The sequence below is a fragment of the Manacus candei genome, unplaced genomic scaffold (genome assembly GCF_025592945.1).
Source record: "Manacus candei isolate 608988 ecotype Guabito, Panama unplaced genomic scaffold, ASM2559294v1 h1tg000119l, whole genome shotgun sequence".
NCBI classification, from domain to species: Eukaryota; Metazoa; Chordata; class Aves; order Passeriformes; family Pipridae; genus Manacus; species Manacus candei.
Window position 1 is genome coordinate 2,448,611 of NW_026138167.1, and position 27,777 is coordinate 2,476,387.

A 27,777-nucleotide genomic window follows, 5' to 3' on the forward strand; every position below is an offset into this window, starting at 1 on the left:
ATGATCTCTATAGCTGTAAGTGCCATACTCTTCTCCTCACCAGGATTCTGAGGCCAAAAGCATTGGTCATTTCAGAGGTTGCCTTATTTGCCAGCTCAGTATTCAGTGAGTAGTCCTGTAAAATAATCAATACTGCACTGTTTATGCCACACTGCCTCCTTCTCTATAGTAGGAAGTAAAACATAATATAACTTTCTTCTTAATGTATATAAAAACTGGGAGTCTCTCTAAACATTAGTGCATTACAATCTACACCTACTTTCAGGAACAGGGGATTCTTCATCTTCTTTTTTCCTAGATTCTCTTCTACCCCAGAAACCACCAAACCATCCTCCACTTTTCTTTTCTACTTCAGTGCTTTTCTTCTTCAGTAATTTTTGTCCTGATCTTATTGTCTGCAAACCAGAGATTAAAACACATTGGACAAAATACGGAGTTAATGGTATTACTATTGACTGAAGCAGCCCCACAAGAAATAAAGAGCACTTTGACCCATTAGACAGGGGCAAAAAGAGGATCACAGTGGGAGGCAGGTCTATGTGTGTGTGTGTATGTGCACAGACAAACACAAGCATGTGTTACTTTAAACTTTGGTCAGCTTTTTCTCCAAATTTCACTGCCATTTAGACTACAGAAGGCAGAAACTACAAGAAAAGACAGTATTTAGGAGGATACAAAAAGCAATTACATTGCTTAAATCTGGTAGTAACAAAGCTGAGGCCTGACCCTGTACCATTTAAAATTTTTGAAATTTTAAATTTTTTTTCAGTTCTAAAATTTTGCAATTACAGAGGTTAATTTTCATGTTAGGGGGATAACTACCAGTAGCATGTTCTCACAAGAGGACTATTCTGAGCTGCTACATGGTTTTGATTTTACCTGCAGATACAACACTTTTCACAGTGTTATATCATGAATCTCCTTGATAAGTGTCACAAATTACTTCAAAAATCAAATGCAGTTAGAGACTTCATATACCTCCTAACGACTGTCTCTGAGTTGCCTTTTAATTAGACTGGCTGTCCCCTAAAAACAGAATATCTGAAGGAGTAAGTAGGAAAGGAATAATGCAGAGCTAGTCTTGAGTTACCAAAAGTCAAAGGAATCATAAAATCAGAATCCTTCCACAACTGCCTGAATGGTACAACGTGGGGAACAGGAACACTGTGCACACACTGGTAGGTTTCTGGAACTGGTTTCCAGTTTGGAAACTGGCTTTCCCACCTACCTGTCCTATCATACACATCAGCACAATTATTTTAAGATACTATCATGACAAAACCATCCTATTTGAAGTGTTACAATAAGTCTCAAACAAAAATTCTCTCTTACCTCAACTTGTGCTTGTTGCCTTGCTAAGATTATATTGAAGACATCAAGCTGTCTTTCTAGGTCCTGTAAAAATGGATGATGAGATCATTTGCCTCTAAAACACATTTAGGAAAGGCTCTTCACCACAAATTCTCTAAGAGCTCCTTCATATTTACACTCCAGTTTCTTTCTAGATCTGCTCATTTCTTTGTAGGGTATATCCCCCCCCTCAAAGTTCACTACAAGATGAAATCTGATGTTACACAGTCCAATTTTTTTTATCAGATTACTCTTGCACTTTATTCAATGCATCCAAGCTTCTTAATCCTCCACCAAAGAGGTTTTATTTTAAATGGCACTTTACTAGTATTTTAATTTTCTTTCCACAGCAGCTTACACTGAACTTCAGATTAAAATGGTATTTCCACAGACCTCTTGTACCCCTGTAAAACCATCACCCCGGATTACTGAATTTTCAAGAATTATTTCACAATGGGACCAAAACATACTTTCTCCAAAGAGAGAAAACTCATACCTGAATTTGCCTCTGAGTTTCTTCTGACAGTTTACTCTGTGTCAGCTTGTTCTTGTACGTGTTTTTGTAACTCTTCAGAAGCTGCCTGTGTTGTTTGATGTTACTCCACGACCACATCCGAGTGTGTCTTCTGATGTGAACTTCAAGAACACTCTCACCTGCGTATTTCCACCTACAGTAATCCCAAATTTGTGAACAACTTCCCATTCCTTTTGTGCATTACAACTTACAAGAGGTAGTTTACTAATATGCAAACTTTGTTTACCACTTGTGATTTGAGTAACTTGGCTTATAAAAATTTTAATGGTTTCAACATCACTTTGACAAACAGACTGAGGGCTTACATTTAATGCCTGAAGAACTACAAATCTTCATTCTTTATAGATTTCTGCACGTTTGCAAACTTGGGGTGTAACAGCTTTAAATACACTTAAGAACTTTGATAATCAGCATCAGTTAATACTTAGAAAAAAGTCAAGAAAATGCATATCAGTTCAAAACTTTAAAAACCACAGTTGACAGACATGTTTCCCTTGTACTACATTGGCTAATTTTTTTCTTTAGTCTTTCTAAAATTACATTCCAGCCTCTAAGAGAGAGCATTGGCATGTTGTTCACATTTTGGGGACTTCTGCTTAGCAAGTGAGACTTTCATCACCTGGCTCTCAGGGCTAAGTAAAGCTCTGTGAAAGTTAAAATGCTATAAGTGATCTAGTTTCAAACCTGATTTTAACCCCAGAGGAGAATGAAGAGGCTGGAGGGGGCTCCAAGGAAGGCAGGACTGTTGCCATCTTACCATTGCCCAGCGTGGTTATGGAGAGGGACACCGGGCCTGAACCTCCTGTACGGGGCGTTGCGCACCATGTAGTCGAGGGACTCCAGCAGGTCGAGCATGCTCAGGTACTGAACAGGGGGAAACAGGGCTCTCAGCAGGGGTCAGGTCTGGTGTAACACTGCCTAAACAACTGCCATGGTCTTCAGCATTCCTCAAACTCCACAGAAATGCAGTTCCATTAGTATGTAACAGCGGGAAAACTACACCTGCTGCTCTCCGAGGACACCACCATACAAACTTCTGGGTCTCAGGCTTTCTCAAGCCAACCACACTCATTTGGCAAGGCACAGTTTCCCTAATTTTAGAACTGCCTTTGCATTAGTTCACCTTACTGGTACTGTTCTGCACTCAACATAAACTTTGACATGAGTAAGTGCTAAAAAGCTCCTGGCCAACTGACTGTAAATTCTCTTTGAATAAATGACAACTCTGACACTGCTGGGGAGACACCTAAATTAGTTCCTTGGTACTTCAGCAGGCTGTGTTGCCAAAGCCAGCACACTCCATTCGTTCCCAGCCCTGCTTGTATTTTCCCATCTCTGCAGTTATAACATTGGCTTGTGGTTTAATAAGATAAGGGCTCCTCATGATTCCATTCTCTGTGTGAAAGGAATGCTATTGGGAGGGCTGAATATGGAGCAGGTGGTCCCCAGAGGGTCCCCAGAGAAAGAAGAGTGTCAGGATTTAGCACTAGGAAATTGTTACACAGAGGGAAAATGACCTTTCCCACAGGTACTGCTAAACAGCTCGGACATTCTACTTGCATTTAAGCAGAAAATTCCCTAAGAAGAATGTTTTCCAGGGAAAAAAACCTACAGTTCATCACAAACTGCAATGGGGATAACAAACACCAAACCAACTTACCTGTGGCTTAGTGAATTCAATGACAATTCTCTGTACTTCCACATTACAATCAATCTTGGGAGTTTTCAGTTCTACTTCTGCATATGGGTTGATATACAGTCTTGCAGAGGCTGACACTGGTCTAAAAACTTAAAGAGTAAAAAAAATTGAGATGGATTTCATAATTCAAGTATGGGAAGCAATAGATCAACCACTTTGTACTGACAATGTGTGTGCTCAAGACCCACAGAATGAGGATGCAATTCTTACCAACAGTGAGGATAACCCAGAATTATCAACCAGCACACAGGCACCATCAGGTGAGGCTGTTGCACACCAACACACTCAGGACAGTTTATATTCACCCATCCCCAGCTTACTTACTGTACTGGTAATCTTCTGGCTGGTTACCACCACATGGAATTCCTCTTTTCAGCTGATCCTGCAAAGGAATATGACACTGTCCAGCAATTGCTCGGGAGCTTTACTTGTTTACAGCTCTCTTAAGCTTTGAGTACACATGTATTTTACAAGGGCCTCCTCCCCCTAAATGGGAAATCTAATATAGCACAAGCACTTCAGAGTGAAGGGTTTAAATATACCAGGTTAAAAAAGAATTTTAAGCTTCTTGTATGAAGTGGAACGTTAGCACAGTTTTTATTCGACTTCTAAATCTTGTAATAAATACGTGTTAATTTAGAAACACAGTTCATGTGTGCACTCATGAAAGCATAAAAGATCAAGCATTAGTTTTTAAACCCCTTGTAAGTAGCAGGAGCATCTATTCACATTCTACCCTTCCTCATGTTTAACACATAAGGAGGCCACTTGAGCCTATTGTGCAAGTATGAGAGGAATTACAAGACAGAAAGAAGTCAGGAACATAACTGAACAGCCAAGAAGCCTGAGGAACATCATGCTGAAACTAAGACTTAATTCAAAATGAGGTCTGCCTGATGCTGTAATTTTTAGGCAATTCCTTGAGAATGCTTTATTCATGCCCAAATACATTTCAGAATTGCAGTGGCACAACCAGCCCAAGCAGGAAGCCTGCTTTTAGGAAGACAAACATACCAGCTATTACATGAAGGCAGATGCAGTGCTTGTTCCCCTTCATATTTTAGGAAAACCATCAACATTGAGTTGTTTTGACCAGGAAAATATTTACTAACAGCAAATTTCTTCAAGCTAATTCTTTTCCTAGTTCTTTATTTAAAAACTGGCCTGTATTTTACAAAAGGTACGTTTTCTCATTAAAAGTATTTATATTTCAACCTATTTCCCACCTGCTGATCTATATTAATACAAGTTAAACTTCTATGAGATTAAGGATAAAGAGCTAATCTCACCACTAGCCATATACTCATGTTATTTGAATCTGAGGACTGTTCTACAAAAGTAGCAGATTGCTACAGATTACACAGCTTATTCTTACTACAACATGGACCAATTAGCTACTGTGATAAATCTGATTTGCTGATGATGCTGATAAAATTAAGACCAAAGCAGCCTGTCTGGATGAAAGACCTTGCTCTGCAGGAAACAAGCTGCACTAAAGATTACACATAAAATGCATTCAGGTATTTAACACAACATTACTAAAAAAGACATATTATTTGCTATCTGCTCAGTTCCTCAGTTGTTTTAAAAATCTGAAGCAAAAAGGACTGAAGTGTGAGAGAATCAAGGAGAAAACATCCACAGACAGGTAATGCTGAAGTAACTTGTCTATTATTAAACAACTGGCTGTTTTTTATTAAACAACTGGATAGTTTTAAGCACTTCACAGTTTTGATTCAACTTTCCACGTCAGAACCAAGCTCACCAGGTTAAGTGCAGATTTTGCTAAGGGCAAAATGAAACAAAAATAAAGATATCTGTAAAAGATGAGCACAAGAGAAAAAAGTAAACACACAGTATTGTACAAGGACACAGAGAACACCTTTATAAACACAATGGCTCAAAAACTTATCATTTCTAAATAGGGGTTGATAACAAATGAGGTTCACAAACAACTATTAGCTGTGGATTAACATATGACCCTGAGTACAGCTGACCACAGAGTGAGGAGTGGGGTAGAACTCAGTTTAGAATACTCCAAGGGCAGCAGAATTCCAGTTCTGCTGCAGGATCTTACCAGGATCTGTTCCCTGGAGCCATGGTAGTACATTGTGCTGTGGACATTCCAATAGGCACTGAGGCTGTCCAGGCACAGCAGCTGCACAGGAGAGAAAACAACCCTGGATTCAACTGTCCCACAACTTGTGGAAACAGCAAACAAAGGAAAGCAGACTAGACAGCAAAGCCACCATTAGCATCGAGATGCATTTAATCCTACAATACGGTTTTGAAATGAAAACTGAACTGCTGAAAAGCAAGTTCCTAAAGCACGAGTTCCTGCACATCTGTTAAACATGGCTCTGGATTTCAGGGGAGCAGGAGCACAAAACTGATACTCAGCATAATGAAGAAACCAGGACTGCTAAACCCTTCTTATATCCTTCCTGTAATTCCTTAGGTCTCTGCACACTCCTTTCAACACAGGTGGGGGGATGGTTGGAGGGGTTGGGCAGGGAGAACAGAGACTGCTCAGCTGCCACAATCCCAATTACCTTAGGAATACAAACTGAGGTGGGAAATGGCAATTTGGCAACCTATTGAAATCCCAGTTTCCATTCAGACTTGCTGTGTAAAACATCTAATGAGGGGATCAGCATTCACATTCAAGGGAAACTATTTAAACCATGGAGTTTAAAGTTATGCCTTAATAAAGCCAGTTATTTGTGCTCTACTTCTGCTTAAACACACAACAAAATAAACAGGAGAATTCACAAAGCAAACTACTTTTCCAACTTTTTTTAGAACCCCAGATGACTACTCTATAGATCAGGTGATTTCTTCACTTGTGCAGGATAAAAACCAAAATACATTACCTTGTATATTATTTTTGCAGCCTCATTCAGAATAGAAGGTTTCCAGTTCTCGTTTGTTGTCTAAAAGTTCAAAGTGATAGAAGTAATTTTGTGCATCTTAGTTACACACTTGTGGGTTTACCCTACACTTTCAAGCAAAAAATGCATCATTTGGGTGCTACATGATCACAAATGCCAGTTTCTCTAGACTGCATACACACAAGTCAAAATAGTATAAAAATTTGAGTATATTCTGATATTCAGCTCCTTATCCTATCCATAAAATCAGTAACAATTAAGGCAAACAGAGGTTAGCTGAAATTTTCTCTCCCCATTTCTCACAAGGCCTGGCAAAATACCACATTGTTCATCATCACAATGTGATGTTTGCCCTAATTTATTAGGCCTGGAAATAACCTGCCCTATGAAAGGAAGATATTCAGCTTTAAGGATTACTGGGGTCATTAGAACAAATCACAGGTCTGGGAAGGTGTGATGTCCCTCCATCCTCTTCCCTCTGCTTGCTCACACTGCAGGTACCATTTGCATGAATAAAAGGCTGTCTTGGCTGCCAGCTGTTTGCATCCTGTCACTGCATCTTCTTAATATGTTACTTCTCCTTTCTGCTGCTCCAAGGACAAGTGAATTGTGAACACAAGAACAGATATTCACACAATTACCAGCAAACTGAGCTCGCCCAGCGTCATCCCCAGGGAAATCGGACACTGCGGGTCTGTGAGCTGCAAAAACAGAACAACAACAGAGATTTAATTCTCTTGCTGCAAACAGTTGGGTCATTTAAAGTTGACTGAAATCCTGAGCTGTTATGAGAGCCTTCCTTTGCTTAGTTATTCTGGCTGAAACATTCTTGAAATGCCCTAAGACGGGCTAAACCAACATGGCTGCAGTGTAAAGACTTAGGCCTTCAGTTCAACTGAAAATTTCCTTTTGGCTTTTAACATCTTCCTATAGGAAAGAACTAAGAACTACAGGGCACCACATCTCAGTCAGCTATATCATTTTATGACAGCCAGTCCTCCAACCTTTTTAAATGTAACAGTTCCCCAAATGAAAACAGTCCCCAAAAAGGTTTGAGAAACACTGTTATCCAATGCTATTCTTTCACGTTCAATTATCCCATCACAAACTGCTTTATCATTTTCCTAAAGGAAGCTGGAACCAGACTGGAATAATATCTGTTCAGTTCATATAAACATTCTCATTTGTCACTTAAGTGTTGCCTTCAGGCTCATCCACAAACCCACCAGTTTCTGCCTTCTGGATTCCACTCAGGGCACTGAAAAACTCTACATCAACTGCACACACTGAGATGTGAGAACAGCCACCATCCACTTTTGGTGAGCAAGACAGCACTGGACAAGGGGAAAGGGACAATACCTGTTTCACATATTCACATTTCTGGCATTTAGTCATGTCTGGGGTGCTTTACTTGAAGAGGAGCAGAAGAAATCAACTTTTTCAAGGTGACAGAGAACAGTTTCTCTCTATGGAATAGCCAATTGTGGGGATGAAGGAAATATGGTCCAGTTACTTACATCATCTTCATATTTAACATGAATGCCCGTGATTTTGACTTGCACATTTTTTATAACTTGAGTTGCAAGCTTTTCTAAGAAAGTATCCTTCTTCTCCTCCTTTGGTTTGTCTAAAAATAGAATTTTTAAAAAGCAGCATTCAGTGTAGTAATTGCATCTTGGATTTAACCACATCAACAACTACACCAATGTAAATATAATGTTTCCTCTAATTTAAGTTTTCCCTTAGTTAGATTACATATTTGCTTTTTTTTTTCCTTTTCTGCATATTCATATTCTGAAGATGTGTTGTCAGCTGCCTGTGTCCAACACAACCATAAGAAAACAGACATTTAGGTTTCAGTCAAAACAGTTTAGCTCACATCAAGTTGTGGATTAATATATTTCTCCCCACTCCTTTCAAGGTAAAAGGTTTTCTAAGTCCCTCAGTGATTAACTGGGGGTTTCAACAAGCAAATAGATAAGACAGTGTAATTTAGCACAAAATACCCTTGAATAACCAGATGAGGATGAGACTTGCAACAATAAGAGACAAGTCCCTTAAAGCCTTTCATACAACACTGCCAGAGAAAACTAAAAAGTTGGGACATCATAAATGAAAACCAACAGTTACTCTGAAATATTCCATTTCTTCTTCCCTGGACTTACACTGTGAGCATTTAAGTGAGGTCCATATCAGCCTTGGCTATGGCACACAGGGAAACTGGAATTTCTGCTGCACGAGGCAGGGCAGCAGGAACTGCACACCCACACCAGCCCAGCATCCCTCCAGGGACAAATGTACATGAGCCAAAACAAGGAGTAATATTCTAGTGACATGACTCTAAATTGTTCTCTCAGGCTGAGTGTCTGAGCACTTCCCCTGTACCATGGCTGGATGAGCAGCTTGTTCTCCAGCTGTCCTGCCAGGCTGCACTGAACAGTGCCCTCCTTACAAAGTGCCTGCTCCAGGGAATGCCACTAATGAGCCTGCCAAGTCTGTACATTTTTGTTGGAAATGCTATAGATGGCTCAAGCTGAAGAAATAGTCATGGCTATCCAAGCACCTTTGTTAACATGCAATGCACTCTGCACACCACAGCAATCTGACTTTGGACATCTTGCTATAATGAGGGGATAATTTCTTTTAAAGCTTTAAGAGAGGCTCAAGAAATCCATTTAAAAACAAAGAGACTTTGCTATTGAGTGTGATATAACACAATTTGAGTGTTTGATTTCAACTGAAAAAAATTAGTCAGGAACTCAGAAGAAACCAAAACATTGTATCACTTTCACATGCAACTCACATTGTTAATTATTTTTTCACACTCCCGCTCTCTATTAGTAGATATCAAAACAATACTAATTAAAAAAAAAAAAAAAGCCAGAACTACCCAAAAAGAGAGAATCAAGGACTCTCTTCAGCCTCACTGAATCCAGAGAATGGATAAAGAGCAAAAAAAGAGCTCTCTCCAATTTATCTCCTCTCTTTCAAACAGCAGAAAAAAAGGTATCACTGCACGGATAGCCAAGACTATGCAAAACTAATACAAAGACAAAGCAAAAAGAAGGAACTCTTAAAGTTAAAAGCCATAACTGTTACCCACCTTTTGAGTGGTCATGACCTTTAAAGGGTCTCTTAAAATGCTTTTTGTACTTTTTACGCTTACGTCCTTTGCCAGTGCAAGCAATTTTTTGGGAAAAGGATAAAATTCAAGTTAGTAAAGCAGAAATGTAAGAAAGCATAAGAAAACATGGAAGAAAAGTTTAGCTTGTCTTAAAGCATAAAGCCTTAGCAAGGTCTCATTAAAAGCTTTAAGAAATTCAGATCTGTTAAGGAAGTAGTTACTTCTTACAGCATAAGATAAAAATCTACAAGAAGCTTCTACCACATAAGGGCATAACTTCCAAGCTGAGATATTTGAAATATATGTGGAAACCCAAAGAGAACTTTTCAATATGATTCTCATGCTAATCAACAGTATGGTCTGAAAGTAACCTGAAAGAACAATTCCAGTAACTGCAAAACAGGCAGACAGAAATGATGACTAAAAGCTCTACATGACACTAAATTCCCTTGTTTGCACACAAATGATGACTATCACAACCTTCAATAATTAAATAACGCTCGTGCTTTTGCCCAGTTCTAAAGCAAACCAGTTTGGTGAGCTGACTGTTTCTTCCCCCTCTCTGGGGGGAAGTGCTGCCTGTGCTTATCTTCAGGAGGCTGCAGCACCAGGAGGGTGGATCCCACTGAAGAGAAGGCAGCAAGTGTAACTGTACCTAGTGTGGGAACAACTCCTGCCATTTGCAGGCCTGTTCAAACCAAAGAGGAGAAACTGCCTGCTAAGATTTCACCCTGTCTTGCAGGTAAGGTGATCACTCTACAAATAATAAAAAGTAAAGACTGTGGCAAATAGAAATGTTTCCTTTTGGATGGTTCCTTTTAACATTACAAGTAATACCCTATAAATGGTATTTTAAGAGGACAGCTTCCTTCACTTACTATGAATTTGTAGGTCTCAGGCTTTCACTGCCATGTATGACAAAACTAAGGCAATGTGATTGTCCTCTTGATCACCCACACCATTACTACAGGCAAACTAAACGTGTGTTTTTAAGCTCATTCTAAACCTGTGCTAAGATAAAAACCCAGTAAGGAATTTTGGCTAAGTCTAAATTCCTGAAAATTTGGTTAGAGAAATTAAAAATACAGCAGGTACAACACAACCACAGTTCCTCTGAATTTCAGTGGAAGCTGTTTCCTTGAGAGCAATCCAAATCCACAGAACCAGGGGAGAGCATGGCAATGCCTTCAACCTGCTGTGGTTCAGTTTGTCTGTCCATGGTTTCAAGACAGCCTGGACTTCCTTTACCTTAAGCCCAGACACATTAAGTCAGGGTAATTACTCTCTACTTTACAAACAGCTAAAGATAGTCTTGTAAAACTACAGCAGAATATTGTCAGCACTCTTGAGCTCCATCAGCTGACTGATGGAAATCTCTTTAAGTGGTCTTTCAAGCATCTTGAACAGCTACTCTATTAAAAGAGGACCAGTCATTGCAAGACTCCACTTTTCTAGAACCACCAATTTGTGGACTTTTACAAACAAGTATTGTTTTCTCATTGCTCCATTTGGCTGCTTTGGAGAGGGGTGCAAAAGGTAACTAACCATGCATACCCACCAGGCTTGGTGTCCTTGTAAACCAGACTCTCCAACCCATACAGGGAATCTTGGGAGTGAGTGCCTTGCTCCACATGGCAGCAAATAACGAAAAGGGCATTTGGTTTAAAAGAATGTTAAGTTCACAAAACCTTTCTGACACGTTAGTATTTCCATTACAGTATGTGACAGCCAAAGCCACTTCAGAACATCTGCTTTCCAAGATTACCTACACAGAAAAATCATGCAATTTTCATTTTTTCTTATAACCACCAAAAGACAAGACCTGCAAGCTTTGGTCTCCATATGAGGCTTGATACAGACAGGGATTGTTTCTTAAAAAAGAAAATAGTTTCATCAGATCGTGTCAGCAGTTTCCACTTCCCCATCACACTGTGCTGCCCCCACAGTGACATGATCATTTTGCTCAATATTTGAATAGCATGTCAAAAGAAAATATCCCCAGAACTATTTATACTAAGAGACTCTTAAATCCAAGTACTGAATCAAGATTCTAAACACATTACTATAAATTGAGTACTAAGCAGAAAAGAAAATACAGCTGAGAATTCATGAACCCTGACAACTTTCTGTTCCATATATTTCCTAGATTTTCAGCAGTACTGTGTGGTCTTAAAAGCCCACAGAGAGCTGAGTTCTTAGAATTTTATGGTTCAGTAGGGCAATTTTATGGTTCAGTATGGTACAGTAGGTTTCTGTATCCAGCAAAGGCAAAGGACCTGCTCAAGCAAGATCTACACAGGTCCTCCTGAGTACAATATTCCAGCACAACACCAGAACACAAACAGCTATCACTGAAATACAATCACACAGTAACAGAACATCTCCAGCTGGAGTTCAAAATAATCCAATTTAAATGTTCCTCTGGCTTTTCCTTCTCAAGGCTGAAACTTTAAAACTGCAAAACATGACTAAATCTAATTCTTGTTCTTTATATAAGGAGTTCAGCTACTGAGGCACCATTTTCTGTACGTTGATTTTTTTCCAAAGCCTTACAAACCCACAGGTGCACAGACTCACTCGGTTATATGAAGTTCCAGAAATGGAATTATCTCAAGCAGTGCCTATTAGGTTAAATTCATCTTGCTATATTATCCCTTCATCCCATTGCTTCTGGTGCCAAGAACTTTGGCTGAAGTCCTGCTGCTTTACAAGTGCTACATAACTGAGGTTAAACCTCCACCAATATTCTTTTGCCCCAGGAGGAAGGAATGGCTGCAAAATTCTTTCACTGGAGCTGTCTCAGCTCTCATACCATTTCTGGCATAATAAAGACAAGAAATAAGGCAAAGCTGCTTTCTTCACTGCAAACAGATTGTCAGATTGCTGTCTGAAGGAACTGCAAATGCACCTCTCAAACTAGCAGAGCAGGAAAAAGGCAGTAGGCTCTGCTATAACTGGAAAATTAAACAAGCAAAGAGATTACACCCAAGTGTTTTTCCAAGTGTTTGAAGCATCATCTCATTTTCAGTAACTTTTCCAAGACCTGCACTATTACAGCTACCCTGGAAATGCATCTTAAGAACCATTACACCAGCCAACAAACAGGTCTCACTTCAGACAACAACTTCAGTGAGAACTTCCTCCTCCAACATATGCAGCTACCTGTCATTGGTTCTGAGCTTGGTTTCTGTCCAAACAAGCCTAATTTATATCATAATTTTATGAAAGGTATTTGTTACAACAATATAAGCAAACAACAGCAAAACAAACAAACAAAACCCACCACCATAAATCAGGCTAACTAGACTTAAATATCAATTATTTTAACCTATAATTGAACCTCTAACATTTTTTATGACCTAGAGCTAAATTTTAAGTTTCCTATGTTCATGCTCAATTGTTTCCTTGTCTCATGAATTATTTCCTGCTCCAGAGTCTCAATTCCCAAACCAGTCCAAACCCAGTACCTCAGAAAAGGACAGCAGAAACTGAAATGAAAGTGCTACTGCAGCAAAACTTCAAAAGCCTGACCATTCCCACACAGATTCCTTTCAGCAAAGAACAACCTACCCCATGCACCTCTAAAACACACAGTTAAACATCTGTTATTGAGGATCTAAACCAAGATAACAACATGAGCCTCATGCAATGCAGTTTCTATCGTCGGACCTGTTCCCTTAGAGGTTTAAGGGGGAAAAAAAAAGAAGGAAAAGGATAAAGACATCCTACACTATCAAATTCCCGTTTCCCATGGAATCTGACTGGATAAATAAATGTTAAACAAACAAATAACACTTTCTTCAAGCTTTAGAGGAAACAGGCTTTTCAAAGCACTGTAGTAAGATTACCTAGACACTTGAAAAAAACAAGACTTATGAAGTCAATCACAAATCAGAACTTTTCTTTCATAGCACAGCTTAAGTCCTCAAATTCCACTGGAGATTTGCATCATTAACTCAGTACCTTTTTCTGCTGCTTTCTGCAAGGCTTCTTCAATTCTTGCCAGTTCCTTTTGTTTATTATCCTGCAAGTATTTTTCTTCCTTCTCTGCATCATATTTAACACCTGTAAGTCAAGTTGGGACAGCTTTAACCCTAATTCCCAAGTCATACAAATGCATTATCAAGCAGCACATACCATATACAAAACACCTTGCTTGAGGCAAAGCCTGTCCCAGGTTTTGTTGCTGAATGCTGCTTTCAGCCTCCAAAATTGTTATTTTTCACACAGTAAGACACAACAGGATCATGCCAACCATTCAGCATTACTTCACAGGAGACTTTATCTGTGGAAATTAAACCCCCAAGTGTGGTCTGTGGCAATATAGCCACAGGTTTGTAAGTTCTACTACACATATATTTGATATTGTATAAATTTGCAAGTTTGCTCAAACATACCAGAGGTTCTGATTTCAGAGAAAACTAATCAAGTTCTCTGATCCTCTTCCCTCTCCCTAAAAACAATACTAATGGAATTACTACTTGCAACTCTTGCCAGTCAGAAGCAGATAAACTATATCATGCAACAGCCAAAGCTCTAAACCACGCCAGAAAACTAGATTCAGGATAAACACATTTTAGAGGAAACTTGGCTGTTGAATTGAACTTGGAATGGATACAATCAAGGATCTCCATAAAAGCAACAGGTGCTGTTTTCTCCCACCCTTGTCTACTAACTTGTCAACATTTGTCTAGAAACTTCCCTGAGGGAACTGAATGTAGAAGTGGCAGCTCACATGAGCTACTTGCTGTTCTACACCCATTTACATGGTACCCTGAGAGATTTTTCTTTCCCATGATTTAACTGCTGTAAGAAGAGTTCACATACTTGCTCCAGGAACTATCAGAAGATATAAGCCTTCTAGAGTTGCAACAACTGCCTCTCCATAGAGATTCTTCCAAGGAATCTTCAGAGTAAGTTTATCTAAACAAAGCAGATAAAATCACATCAAAACAAAAATCTACTGTGCTTAGTCCAAACAAGCCCTCAGGAACTGAAGAGGATTAGCCCTATATCCTGATGTCCTGAATATCTTGGAAAGTAAAACATGTGGGCCTGAACATTTTATAAAGCCCTTGAAGTGATAAAACATATGCAGAGGAAACATAAGCCATAGTTTTGAGCAAAAAGTTGCAGTTTGAGTCAGAATACTTCATATCAAAACCTGAGATCATGACTGGAGTTCAATTCACTGGGATGAACGTGATTTTCCCAGGGAAGTAGAAGAAAAAATGCAACATATATACACATTGTTTCATGTGAAAAAGCAATGCTGACCACCAGAGAAAGGAAATTTTTAAAAAAACATCTAACTGAGAGTTCCTAAACCTTTGGCATATCTGCCAGTTTCAGGAATCTTACTTAAATTCCTCACAGTCCTAATCACTCCTTTAAAGAGTCATGTCTATACTAAACAGCTCCCTTGAGCATCCAGGAAGAACCTCTCAGGCATGTTTTTCATACCAACCTGTAAAGTTACACAAACAGGGTTTGCCAGATATCATCCATGGTAGACACACTGAATTTCTGTGCTACTTTCAGGAGTGAGCACAGATACACTTCAGAAAGCTTCATCAAAGAAACTGAGGGGCAGGACTGACCTTAAAGCCTGTGTTAAAATTTCCATTTCAATACTTGCATCGGAACTAAAACTTACCTATCTGACCAACTTTTATTCTAAAAGGTACATCCAGTTCACTCTGTAAATAAAAAAAGATTTTAAAGATAAGCTTGTGTCTACATACAGAAATGAAAAGCTACTTCTTTTCTGGTGGAAAATCTTAAGAGGAAAACAAAAATAATCCAGACAGCAGCAGACATGCAAATTAGGGGGAAAAAAGAAAAAGTTGGATCATATCACGTTCCTTTAATCCCTTCTTTTTCAAGAAGGTGTAGGCTAATTCTCTAAAAATGGTGAAAAATACTGTCCTTCCTTTAATTCCTTTTGCATAGAAATCTAACACACTGCAAATGTAAAGCCACCGGAACATCCCTTGTTTTAAGTTCCTGCATTTGTCTTGGCACACTCTCAGCTCTGGTCAGACACACTAGTGACTTTGCATTTTTCTAACTCAGAACTGCTGGAATCTTAATCAACCCCGAGAAGAAGGAATGGCTGTACAAAGTAGGCAACACTTCCTTCCTTCTTTTTATCTACCACCTTATGAAGATATTTGTAGAGAGTCTTTTAAAGTACAACAAAGTTCTCAGGAATGGATGAAATGGGCAAGTCAAAGTGAAACTTCAGAACAGTGAAGGGAAACCAATGATTAGGTCATACAAAGATCCAATGTGTTTTCAATGCACACAAGAGTAACAGTTCTCTTTAGGGAAGCCTGAAGCACAATAAATATTGGAGTGAGATTCTCTCAGCAATGCAGGTGTTCATTAGCTCAATTAAAGAACATGAAAATCAGCCAAGTCATTTGTTTTTCCAGACAACAACATGGGTACTTAATGCAAGCTACTTCTTGTTTTTCAGCCATAGCTTCTGTTTTTCTCGGTTCCAGTAACATGAAAAAAATTGGAAGCAGTGAACCAAGAACTTACTTTCAATAACCAGTAAAAAAGGACACTGTGTATGCTTTTGTGATGCTATAGCAAACAATATTTTATCCTACAACTTAGTCTTCAGACCCATAAAAACAATTTTTAAAGTTATTACTTACTAATGCATTCTCCTTGATCTGTAAATTGTCAAGTGCCACATTACCTGTTTAGAAAAAATAAAGATAAAAACAGACCACGGGACTTAAAGTATTATGTAGGTTGGAACAAGGAACACGACTACGACCCTCCCAAGTATACATAAATAAAATACTGCTTATCGTAGTTACAGAATAGCACAATAAATGTGTAATTTGTAACAGTCACTAAACACTGATAATAGACAAGTTTTCAGGTAGAAGAGATAACAAAAATATCACCAACTTAGATGTCTGCATGTTTCCACTCTATTAAATAGACCCACAATAATAAAGAGTTGTTCTTATTATCCACATAGTCGTGAATGATCGCTACAGTTCCATCATTGTAGGGCAGACTTGAAAAATTGTATCTTGTTTTTCATGATTTCACACAACAGAAAAAGCATGAATCACAGAGCCACAAAAACACATGCCTGTTTACACAAACACATTAACTTTTCCTGACGTAGGCAACATAATTGGATTTCCATAGGAAACACAGGCACAGAATTATACCCGTGGAGAGCACATGTAATATACCTCTTAGTGCTTAAATGCTAGATTCCTTAGAGCTATAATCCATTTTAAATATAGGTATTAATATTGCACAAATGTTAAAACACTTGCAATACATGGTAAGAGCGTAAATAAGGTCACGAGAAAAGCCTCATCCCCTGCGCACGGGAGGCACCCGAGCCAAGCCAGCTCCTCCAGGCAGCACTTGGGCTGGTTTTTACATGGCTACAGAGTAGCTGAAATGCTCGATACAGTCGCTCGAACAGCCGCTCCCGTTCCTGCGCTGCCCCGGTGCTCCACACGCGGTATTCACACAGAGGAGCGGGGGCAGACGCGGCCCCCGAGCGCCCCACGGGCTGCACCGACACCGGGCAGCACCCTCGTGCTTCCACCCAGCACGGCGGGAAAGAGAAAACGGGGGGGCTATCGCTGGGCAAGGCTTCCTCCCTCAGAGCTCCGGGGCCGAGCGCCACACAGCCCGACCGAGGCGGGGGCAGAGTCCGCGGGCTCACAGCGACCGCCCGCCCCTCACGGGGGAACAAACACCGACTGCCCCTCCGGGAGGGCCACGGACCCACCGCCCCTCACAGGAGAACAGCACACCGACCGCCCCTCACGGGGGAACAAACACCGCCCGCCCCTCACGGGGGAACAAACACCGACTGCCCCTCCGGGAGGGCCACGGACCCACCGCCCCTCAAGGGGGAACAAACACCGGCCGCCCCTCACGGGGTAACACGCACCGAGCGCCCCTCTGGGAGGGGCACGGACCCACACACCGCCCGTCCCTCACCACGGCCCGCGGCCCCGCACCTCGCCCTCTCCTCACAGGGGGCCGCAAACCCACCGCCCGCCCCTCGGAGCGGACAGCGGCTCCGCGGCCCGCGAACCCCTCACGGGGGAACCGCGGCCAGCGAGACGCGCTCCCCGGCGACAGCGGCGGGAAGGGGCTCCTTACCGCCCCATATGCCCAGCTTGAGCTGGGACTTGTTCAGGTTCTCCACATAGTCGCCCAGGAAGCGGTTCAGCAGATCCGCCACCACCGACTCCAGGACCATGGCGGAGGCGGCCCCTCAGCCGGCGGGAGGTGAGCGGAGCGCGGGGAGGGGGCGGTGGGCGCGGCGTGACCCAGCGCGGCGCGCCCCCCGCAGTCAGGTGACGGGGCGGGGCGCGGCCCAGCGCCTGCCGGGCTGGCGGGGTGGGGGAGCCGGAGCGCTGCCGGTGCCGGAGCGCTGCCGGTGCCGGGTACGGACGGAGCCGGGTACGGACGGAGCGGCGGGCCCGGGCTGGGCTGTGGCAGCGGGGCGGGCAGGGCCGGGCGGCGGCGAGAGGCGCCCCCTTGCGGCGCGGGGCCGGCGCCGCCACAGCCGCGGCGAATCCTCCGCGTGAGGGAGGAGCGGCCGCGGCTCCGTCCCGGCCCTGGCCCGGCCCTGTCCCGGCTCCGTCCCGGCTCCGTCCCGACCCTGTCCCCGGCACCGCGCTCGGCTCCGCGCCCGCGGCCACCGTCCTGTGTCACCGACACCGTCCTGCCCCGTTCCCGGCCCCTCACCCGCGGCACCGTCCTGGCCCCGGCTCCTCGGCAGCCCTGGGCTGTAGCCGGGCCCCCTCAGCCCCCCAGGCCCCCTCAGGTACCGCCCGTGCGGGGCCGATGCCACCCCAGGGTGAACCCTCTGTTCCCCTGGGATTGACGGGACGTGGCTTGTCACTACGGCTCCTAAAAAAAAAATATTTCTTGTTTTAAAACTATTAATTAAGCTATTAAAACTGCTAATCTAGCAGTTCAGGTGACACAGAAACTCACAGAGGAAGGGAACACAAGTGAGAAAAAAATCACAAACCCCAGCTTTTTGAGAGTTAATAGCACTTTAGACAAAACAGGTAAGAGCTACTCTGTGTCATGAACCTGCAGGTCCACCCTGGAACAAGGTTTTAAATCTCAGGGAACTAATCTCAAACTGGTTCTGTAAAGTCATTCTGAACTCCTAGGCACAGCACTTTGTAGCTCAAAATGGCACATTCTATCTAAAAATGTGTTCCAGAGAAAGGAAATCGATTATTAGTGGTAGGATTCAACCTCAAAGGTATAAGAAAATACATCAAGACCACATGAATATGATCAGGGCAAGACATATACTGCTTTAAACAGTGCACAAATATACTGTGGGGCTTGGTGCAAGAGGATGTTACAGAACCACAAATACTTGAGGGAAAGAAAGTAAATAAGCTGACAATGGACAGGTCCATCAGCGACTGTTCCTCTGGTTCTGTTACAGCCTGCATGCCAGGCTTACAAACTCCCTCTTGCTGCAGCTGAGCTCTGCACAGAGCTTTGCTAGGATCTCCTTTGACTTTATAGTGATCACCTCACCCAAATAACGATGTGTCAAATGCATTTTTGGCTTGTTACACTGTATGTGATAAACCACAGAGTCCAGTCCAAGCAGCACAAGAGGATTTATCACCTTTTCTCCCACTGTAAGAGACAAATGGCACACCTGGACCCCATTACTCTAACATACGTACATGCCTACCTTTCTTGCAAGCAGTTTTTAACACCAAAGATTCAAAGGATAAGTCAGACCCTTATGCCACAGAGGCCAAAGTTCAGGCCTGCAGCAGCTGTTAAACACAATGGTCTGGATCAGATTTGACTGGGGAAGGTGACAGTGCTGGAGGAGCAGCACAGAAGTGCTCGGGAGGTTCAGCAGTGGAAGGTCTCTCCTTGTGCTCTTCCATAAGCAGACCCAGTAATTGCCATGATGGATCAGTGCACACTGGAAGCCTTTTTCTCCCATGTACTGTGGCAGTTCTTGCACAAGGACTGTTAAATACCTTATTAATAGTTGCAGTATTGCCCCAACATGTCTGAGCATAAAAGTTCTTCACCAATTAACTGATTTCTGCATATTCTAATATTTGAAGTAGAGGACAGAGTTTTAGTAAAATATTACTGGATTCTCATTTTGTGTCTATTTAGCTTCAGATAAGCTAATTGCTCTTTAGGTAAACTATAGAAACCACATAAATTACATTTTATATTCAATGTATTTGTTTCCTTGTTTTGTGAGGTGTTGGCTGTTCAAAGCTGTTCCCATCCTAAGGAAGTGACATGTCAGGAAATTGTGAATAGAGCTCCTGCTGCCCTTCTATTAGGTAATAAATTTTCATTTGTGATTTTTTTAAAGTGAAATTTTGAAAGACTTATCTTCTGTATATACAAAGCCCAGCTGAATCACTACAGTTTGAGCAAATGTGCTGGCTGACCAGTGGCAGTTCATGCTCTTAGTGCATGTAAGTTTAAGAACAACCATGCATATCAATGGTATTACATTTTCTCTCTAACAATTATACAATACAGCCAGGATGATATATCCATTTTCTACTTCACTTTTCATGATGATCATAATTTCTGCACAGCTAAAAAAAACCAGAAAAAAGTTAATCACAACTATAAAGGGTGTTGAAAACCACAAGAAAATAGCTTGTGTGTGGTTAAATAATGTCCTGATTGACTAAAGTGTTTACCTGAAGAACTTAAAGAACTCTGTGAATTTTTAAAATTGTCTTAAAATTTGAGGAAATGGCCTCAAGTTGTGCCAGGGGAGGGTTAGGTAGGATATTAAGACAAATTTCTTCACCAAAGGGTTATCAAGCATTGGAAGAGGCTGCCCAGGGGAGTGGCAGTCCCCATCCCTGGAGGCACTCAAAAGACCTGTAGATGTGGCTCTTGGGACATGGTTTAGTGGTGGCCTGGGCAGGTGAAAGGTTGGACTCCATGATCTTAAAGGTCCTTTCCAACCTAAATGATTCTATGCTTTCCTAGCAAACACAGGGGATCAAAAATTGGTCCTGAAGTCATGGGATTCGACCTGGAAAAGAACCCCAGCTAGCCACATTTGTGTCAGATACCCTGTTTCAGTAAATCCTACATAGATTTCAGAAAACAAAAGGAAAATGGAATGGGATTAAGAGTGGAAAACCTGTGAACGTGGCAGCTTTAATATATATTACTTGAAAATAAAGATACATATTTTTGCACTTCTGTTACCAGATAATCCTTTGTTAGTCTGCCTGAGCCTTCCTTGCTCCTTAAAAATGACATTAATGCCCTGTCTGTTGGCAGATACCATTCCTTGTGTGTTCTCAATGAAAAAGGTAAACAGTCCAAAATGGGGGGGGGGGAGGGAAACCACCCCAAAAAACCCTCATACACATTTACATGACGTAGGAGTTCTGTATCCAGGAGAACAGACACAGGACAAACAGAAATATTGGTGTTTGCTTACGTTTCATTGAATACACAGATAAGGTTCATTCTCCCTAGGGAAAAACCCCTGCATTCTACTCATTTTTTCTAAATACCAGCATTGAATAGACATGACTGGCTTGATAAATTTGAGTAGAATCCTTAGTTTTACTCAGCTGAAAGTCATCAAAAACTTGTTCTGGTTGATGTGTGGAGGCTCCTTGTATATTATTGTAGCACTTGGTTAAACAAGAGGATTTGATGATTCCATCACTGGATACTAATTTACTAAATAGAAATTATAGGTACAACACTATAACACTGTGGGTTTGCTATTTATGTGGCAAGATTTGGTCACACCTCTTAGGGGAAACCTCTACCAAAAATTGAAACCTAAAAAAAGACAGGAAATCTGCACTGGAAGTATCAGTTAAAGCTTCAGTTGTATGAACAGAATTACAGACTGCAGCAGCAAATACTTGTTTAGTGTTGCCTGTTGCACCATCTTACATGCATAAATAAATCACAGTCACAGCAGTTCTAGTGCCAGTCTGGGGTGGGACATGGACTGGTGGCTCAGTAGCCAAGCTTTCTTCTCCTGTTTGACTGCTTTAGTGTGATAAACTCTCCAGCCATCTGAGTGTTGGCAAGGGAACAGATGGCACGTTTTACCCACTGTGCCTCCCTAAACAGAAGGGGGGAAATCAGCCAGGTAATGTTGCATCAGCTCTCATCACCAACTCTGCAGAGGGGAGAGGACTTTGGGATGAGTTCCATCAGGCCAAGGGCTGTGTTTGGACAACTTCTGAAAACCTCCAAAATCTGCCACAGCCTCTCTGAGCAGCCAGTTCCTTACTGACTCTGACTATGGGGGGTGTTTTATTGTCTCCAGCTATCGAGGATTTCCCTTCCTGCAACTTTTCATTGCTACAGTCTTGGAGGTAACTATATATTTAAGGCACATATTTTTGGACCTGACAGATGGAAGAGATCAACATGCATGATATTGCCTTTCCTAAAGCAAAGTTTAGTATTTGCAGAAATAACAGTATTTGATATGGGGTTTAATCTTATTTACCTTTTGATTTAAAAATTTTATAGTAACTTCATTTTTCACTGTTTTTAAGCTTGTTTCTAAGTAATACATAGGAGGTTTCAGTGCTGAATGCACTTGTAGAAAATAAGCAAAACCAAAAGGAGTTTAAGCAGTTATGTCAAATACTCAAATAAACTCCCACATTACATTACTAGAAGAATAGTTAAAATAACTGCTACTACTTAGAAAACTGCTAAGTAACAATAAGATAATTCTCAGAAAATTTTGCAGCACTGTTATATTAGCAGTAAACCCAACAGATTAAGATATATTAAGATGTCTGACACACACAAAAAATGCCAACACAAGCAATCTGCTTTCCCTTTTCCCTGCTGACAGCTGGAGAGTCTCAGCTCCCAGAGGAGAAGAGACATCTGCAAAAAGCTCTGACACTCTTTCACTGTGTCCTCTCTCTGATTTAACAATAAAGCATAAAAGACTTGCCATGCACAAATATGTAAGAACTAAGTGACATGCAAATGGAAGCCTGTCTTCTTCATCAAAATAACCTCAATCATCTGCAGAAACCCCACTTTTGTTTCTCAGGGTAATTTTAAGCCAAATATGTTGTCTAAATCCTGACACAATGATTACATTTTTCCCCTATAAAAATGCCACATCTGTTTCTAAATAAATAAATAAATGTGCAACCTTTCCCATTATCCTCTAACCTTGCATGAAATTATCCTCTCTGGTTACTGTGAACAATTTCTCAGAGAAATCTACATGGAAAAAAAAAAAAAAAACAAACCCACACAAATTCCCACTGACTGTTCTTTGTTAAAAGCCTAGGCCCAAAGCTTTTTATAGCTTTCATGTGATTAGAAAAAACAAGGACAGCAGTGTACATACCACATGGTGAGAAATAATGCTGTATCCATGGATGAGGGTAACTCCATAGACACCTGACTATGCCAGGTGGTTTTCAAGGGAGTACTGCACCTTATCTGCACCTAAGAGATTTATTAACTAGAATCTGCATTTCTGCATGAAATCTCTATGCCAGGAGGCTTAGTCTGTCTTATCAGGATTGATCACATCCATCTCATACCAGCTGAGATTTGGAATATAAATTACATTGCTGTATTTTATCTTCAGTAAAAGAATCTTCGAAAAACATCTCAGTTCTATCATAAGTAGAATCTAACTTGATTTTTCACGAGGGCTTTATTTAACAGTGTTTCTGAGAATCACAGCTTTCTGATTCAGTGATGTGCTGTGAAGATGAAAGAGCCACTAACTACATAAGAAAATTAGTTGAAATAAAAATGTGCTTATTTTAATGAGTACATTGCCTTTAATTGGGGAAGGAAGCAATAACAGTCTAGTCTGGAGCAAACACATGTGATTTTAAATTACAAGTGTAATTTCATTCACTGGATAAGAACTTGAACTTAGTATTTGTGAAAGCACTCACAAACATCTATTAATCCAAAGCCAAGCCATTTCACTTCCTAAAAATTTCAGTTCTTTGCACTCGGACGTTGGAACAGTCCTCCAGCAAAACCCACTGAGACATAAATGATAGAACTGTTAGAGCTACGTTTTCTGAGGGGCTTTTCTGGAAAAGTGATGACTGATATTGAAGAAATGGGATGCTGAAAGGTAGCACAATCACTTATTTATTGCCAGCCACAGTTTGATTTGGAAATAGTTAAGAACAGCAGGAGGTTGCACAGTTACTGTTTACTAACAGATGGAGTGAATTCCCAGATGTGCAGGTCAGTCTTTAGCACAGTAAGGAAAAATTCCAAATGTCCTACTTACTGTGAGCTTAAAAAATGAAAGGAGTTTCTTCCTTCTCATGGCAATCCCTCATACTCCAGACCTCACTGAACTACATACACAGTGCTGCTTGTAGTTAAAATAATAATGAAAAAAGGAACAGGAAGTGCAAAATGTCACAGGAAAAACTCTGCAAAAAAAGATCTCTGAATAAAGGTGGGCTACCTGCTTCAAAGATAAATGGTGAACAGCAGGTATTATTCCAAAGAGCTGTTGTCTTCAGGTGTCTCCTCTAGGCCATACTTCTCTCTCATGGCCATGTATGTACACTACAGAACAAAACCACCACCAGGTGGGACTCTTTGGTCTCCTCTGTAAGGCTAAAATTATAAACTCGGTTACAAAGTTAACGTGTGTTAAAAATTACTCCCAGCACTTCATGAGAAACAGTATTCTTGTCAGCAATTTTTTGGCTCAAACCTCTTGGTGCTTATCAAAAAGCATAAGAGGAAAAAAAACCCAACCATTAATTGGAATTGTGAGAAGGGGAGAAACCAAACACAATGTATAAACTTTTATACTTTCCCATTATCCAAATAAACAAACAGAGCCAAAAAAAGCCTGTTTCTTGTATGGTCCTGAGTTGTCAGTGGCAGCTGAGCTTTGCAGCATTTGTAACACTTCACAAAACAGCTTTTAGGACACAAAATTGTCTGTAGTATAATTCTGGAGAGCTAATGAGAAATTAGCCTTTCCTATAAAGTAGGACTGTTTATATCTGGATGGCATGAACTTGATTGCCACGGTCACAATATTATCAGAGGTAGAAGTACAACAGGGAAATACCTAAAATAATATTCAAGGGATCTCAATTTGTCATAAACTATACCACAGTCTGAAATGATTGCCTTGTGTGGCTCTGCTCCTTCCACTGGAAACCCCACATTTACTTTCTGTGCCTATTTCATCACATGTAATGTAGGAAAATGTCAAAATTTGGAAATTCTGGATTTTTCTTAATTTGTTGCACAGTATGAATTACACTTATCACACAGAAATTTATGTGCAGTGTATAGTTAACAGGAGTCACAGGCATCTGGGGCAAAGTGCTTGCTATTAACTCAGAACTAAAATAGAGTAGTCCCACCATGAGGATCTACTGTTTCACTCTACTCTGACCATTGGCTTAGATGTATCAATAATGATATATCAATATTTATAAATCAATATTGTTTTATAAAGTCAGAAGCAGACTCCAGAAGAACTAGAAGAAGACACTCTGTAAAAAAAAAATTGTTATTGCCAGTAGAAACGAACTGAATTGTTTACATTTTGAACTTCATTCTAAAAGGCTTTTCAAAAATCAACATGACAACAGAAAATAAGTGATTGCTACGGTTCTTTGTTAGCAATAATCCAATTACCTTCACAAAAAAGCCTTGGAGATGAATGCAATACTGAACTGCTCTTCCTTCCACACCCACCATTGTAATTAGATTTGTAACAGTTGGTTCCCTCTGTCCCAGGCTGCAAGGACCCACCTTTCCCTGAGGGAGAGTTTTTCTCCTTGCACACAGGAGTGTGCTGACATCACCTCTGTGCAGTTCTAGAGAGGTGAGAAGGCTGCTGGATTTGCTAAAGGAGGGTTTTTCCCACAGGAATGGAGCAGGAAAAGAGCAACGATTCCTAAGTAGTGAACATTATAGTCACCCTAAGGGAAGAGCTGGTGTTAAACAGTAGGAGCAACAGCAAAAAGTCAGATGTGATAATACAGTTCACAGTCAGACTGTTGGGTGGTTCAAGAGGTTACTGGAGGATTGTGCTTTTCCACACACAGTTCAATTCAGCAAAGCTGTTTGTAATACAATATATTGATTGTATCCCTTTTTGTAATGATGCAAAGAACTTCTTTAATTCTATTATTTTATTGTGTTCACTAATCAAATAGAAATTGAAACTGAGGTACCTGTTTGTTAGAAGTTCCCAAAAAATCTCAAAAATGTAGTCTGTTATGACTTGTTCCTGAGAATAATCTTAGCCTAGCCATTATGACAGGCTTAAAAAAAGATTGTTTAATTGAAAGCTTGTCTGTTCTTGAAGGCAGAGGGGATTTATAGACATATCAAGAAGATTCTGCATTTGATATTTTTCAGTGTATAAAGGGGCACAATTTCACCCAAATATTTTCAAAAATCTGCAAGCAGAAGCCAGCACCAAAAAATAAAAAAAACCAACCCTAAGTGTTAGTTGCACAAGTTACACAACATCATAAATTCTCAGGTCATTCTGCATGAAAAGGGGAGGGCTATGACCTGATAGCCCATATTTCTATGTGTTGATCTGGTTCTAAAGGGCAAGAAAGGACAGGCCAGCAAGAGGGAAAGAGTGGGGTAGGGAAAAAAAGGAAAAAGAAGAGAGAGATTTCCATGCAAGGAAAAGGAAGGTTTCCCTATCTGTTGTTCCTGGTGGTTGAACCTTTGGCAGTAAAAGCAAGACAGAGTTAGAAGCCTGCAGAAAATGCCAACCTCAATCTAGATTGTAGCAGCTTGTTACATCAGCCATTTCAACAAGTTGGGACACAGGTGCAACACAGGAGGAATCCTAAAATAAATTATAACACTTTTAGTACCAACAGTGTATTTGATAGGTTTATTTTTGTGTTTCTTCCATTATGGCAAATTCATGCTTTTTAATGCTAATGTGTTCTTTTTTTCCTTACCCTTAGCACTGAAGCTGGCCCAGGGTTCCTCCTGCACACTGCTGGAGTTCTTCAAGAGATACAAAATGCACAGTTCAAAGCTGAACTCGTGCAGCCTGTGAGTGTCCCAGAGGGTCACCATTCTCCAGACCCTGCAAGACCATACTCCAGAGCAGGTAAGCTGCTACTTTTGGAGACACATCTTTCCACACACCCCAGCAAGAGTGCCAAGACAGCCTGAGGGTTCCTGTAACCTCTCATTACAGAAGAATATTTTTATATTCCCACTTAATTGTTGAAACTATTCAAGTGAGAACAAACTTTCAAGTACTGTTTTTCAACTTTATCTAATTCCAGAGCTAATCATATTTCAGTTGAAGGTAAGTACACTTGCCATTCCAACTTTATTGTTTTCTGTGTTTAATCTGGGTGTTCATTATACCAGGATTCTCACACAAGAAGTATGTACACAGCTGAGTGTGAGTATCAAGTTATCAGTTATTCCACAAGCAAGGCACTTGAAGGTTAAGTCACAACATATATTTCAATATTGTATTTGAACTCAAATACTCCATATCTGCCCTTTAATTCTGCATTTTGTAGTTCTTCTCAACTGATAGATACTGAGCAGCTCAAGCCTGATTTAAAGAGCAAAGTCTGCCTCAACTTTCACTCTTATATTTGGCCTTCCCCTTTTCTCTAAAACTTGGTATTCCTTGGCTTTTTCTAACACTCAGATACTTAAGTTGTATCTGAGTTGTAGCCAAGAATTGCACCCCTTTTTCCCACAGGTAGTGCAACACCCCAGCACTGCCACCACCCACAGAGAAGAATCATGAGAGTGTTTATACTGCTTTAGTGAAACCCTGACTTCATTCCCCTTGGAAACCTTAACAGTGATAGTTCATAACATTGTTGTACATGTCGAGTTTGACACTCAGATTGTGCTAAACCCCCGGTTTTTCAGGGCTGTAATACAACTGTGCCAGATCAGAAAGCTGTGCTACAGTGTCCTGGTCACCTTTCCAGCTGAGGGATTCCTTGTTTGTCACAGCTCTCCTGTGCCACTTCCTTTTCCTCATTCTTCATTATGGTGTGAGTAAAATGCTTTCCATCAAAACAGAGAGAACAATCAAGTTCTTTGGCAATGTCCAATTCAGGCTGATTTTTGACAGTTCTAGCTGTTTTCTAGGCTTCCCAGCCTCTCAGGT

General features: G+C 40.9%; 1 protein-coding gene and 1 long non-coding RNA gene across 8 annotated transcripts in view; one reads left to right on the top strand and one right to left on the bottom strand.

Annotated features, from left to right (window-relative positions):
- VPS13C (vacuolar protein sorting 13 homolog C) overlaps positions 1-18,099 on the bottom strand; it is an 86,476-nt gene extending 68,377 nt beyond the window's left edge. For 3 of the 7 annotated variants that reach the window (XR_007900292.1, XR_007900291.1, XM_051770453.1), the window contains exons 1-17: positions 17,760-18,099; positions 16,268-16,311; positions 15,256-15,298; positions 14,427-14,522; positions 13,563-13,664; positions 11,158-11,220; positions 9,579-9,644; positions 7,993-8,102; positions 7,117-7,176; positions 6,458-6,517; positions 5,662-5,742; positions 3,909-3,966; positions 3,546-3,673; positions 2,643-2,749; positions 1,847-2,018; positions 1,333-1,395; positions 260-395 (exon numbers count right to left, since the gene is read on the bottom strand). Coding sequence is in view for 5 of the 7 variants with exons in the window: in XM_051770453.1 (XP_051626413.1) it covers positions 260-395; positions 1,333-1,395; positions 1,847-2,018; positions 2,643-2,749; positions 3,546-3,673; positions 3,909-3,966; positions 5,662-5,742; positions 6,458-6,517; positions 7,117-7,176; positions 7,993-8,102; positions 9,579-9,644; positions 11,158-11,220; positions 13,563-13,664; positions 14,427-14,522; positions 15,256-15,298; positions 16,268-16,311; positions 17,760-17,859 (1,489 nt within the window). In the remaining 2 variants the exon portion in view is untranslated. The remainder of the gene's footprint in view (positions 1-259; positions 396-1,332; positions 1,396-1,846; positions 2,019-2,642; positions 2,750-3,545; positions 3,674-3,908; positions 3,967-5,661; positions 5,743-6,457; positions 6,518-7,116; positions 7,177-7,992; positions 8,103-9,578; positions 9,645-11,157; positions 11,221-13,562; positions 13,665-14,426; positions 14,523-15,255; positions 15,299-16,267; positions 16,312-17,759) is intronic. The other 4 variants (XM_051770449.1, XM_051770448.1, XM_051770450.1 and 1 more) reach the window with 4 other exon arrangements.
- A 1,803-nt stretch (positions 18,100-19,902) lies between these two features.
- LOC127462158 (uncharacterized) lies at positions 19,903-27,766 on the top strand. The gene is made up of 3 exons (XR_007900326.1): positions 19,903-19,954; positions 26,594-26,742; positions 27,534-27,766. It is a non-coding gene; the product is annotated as an uncharacterized LOC127462158 (long non-coding RNA).
- Positions 27,767-27,777: the final 11 nt, after the last annotated feature.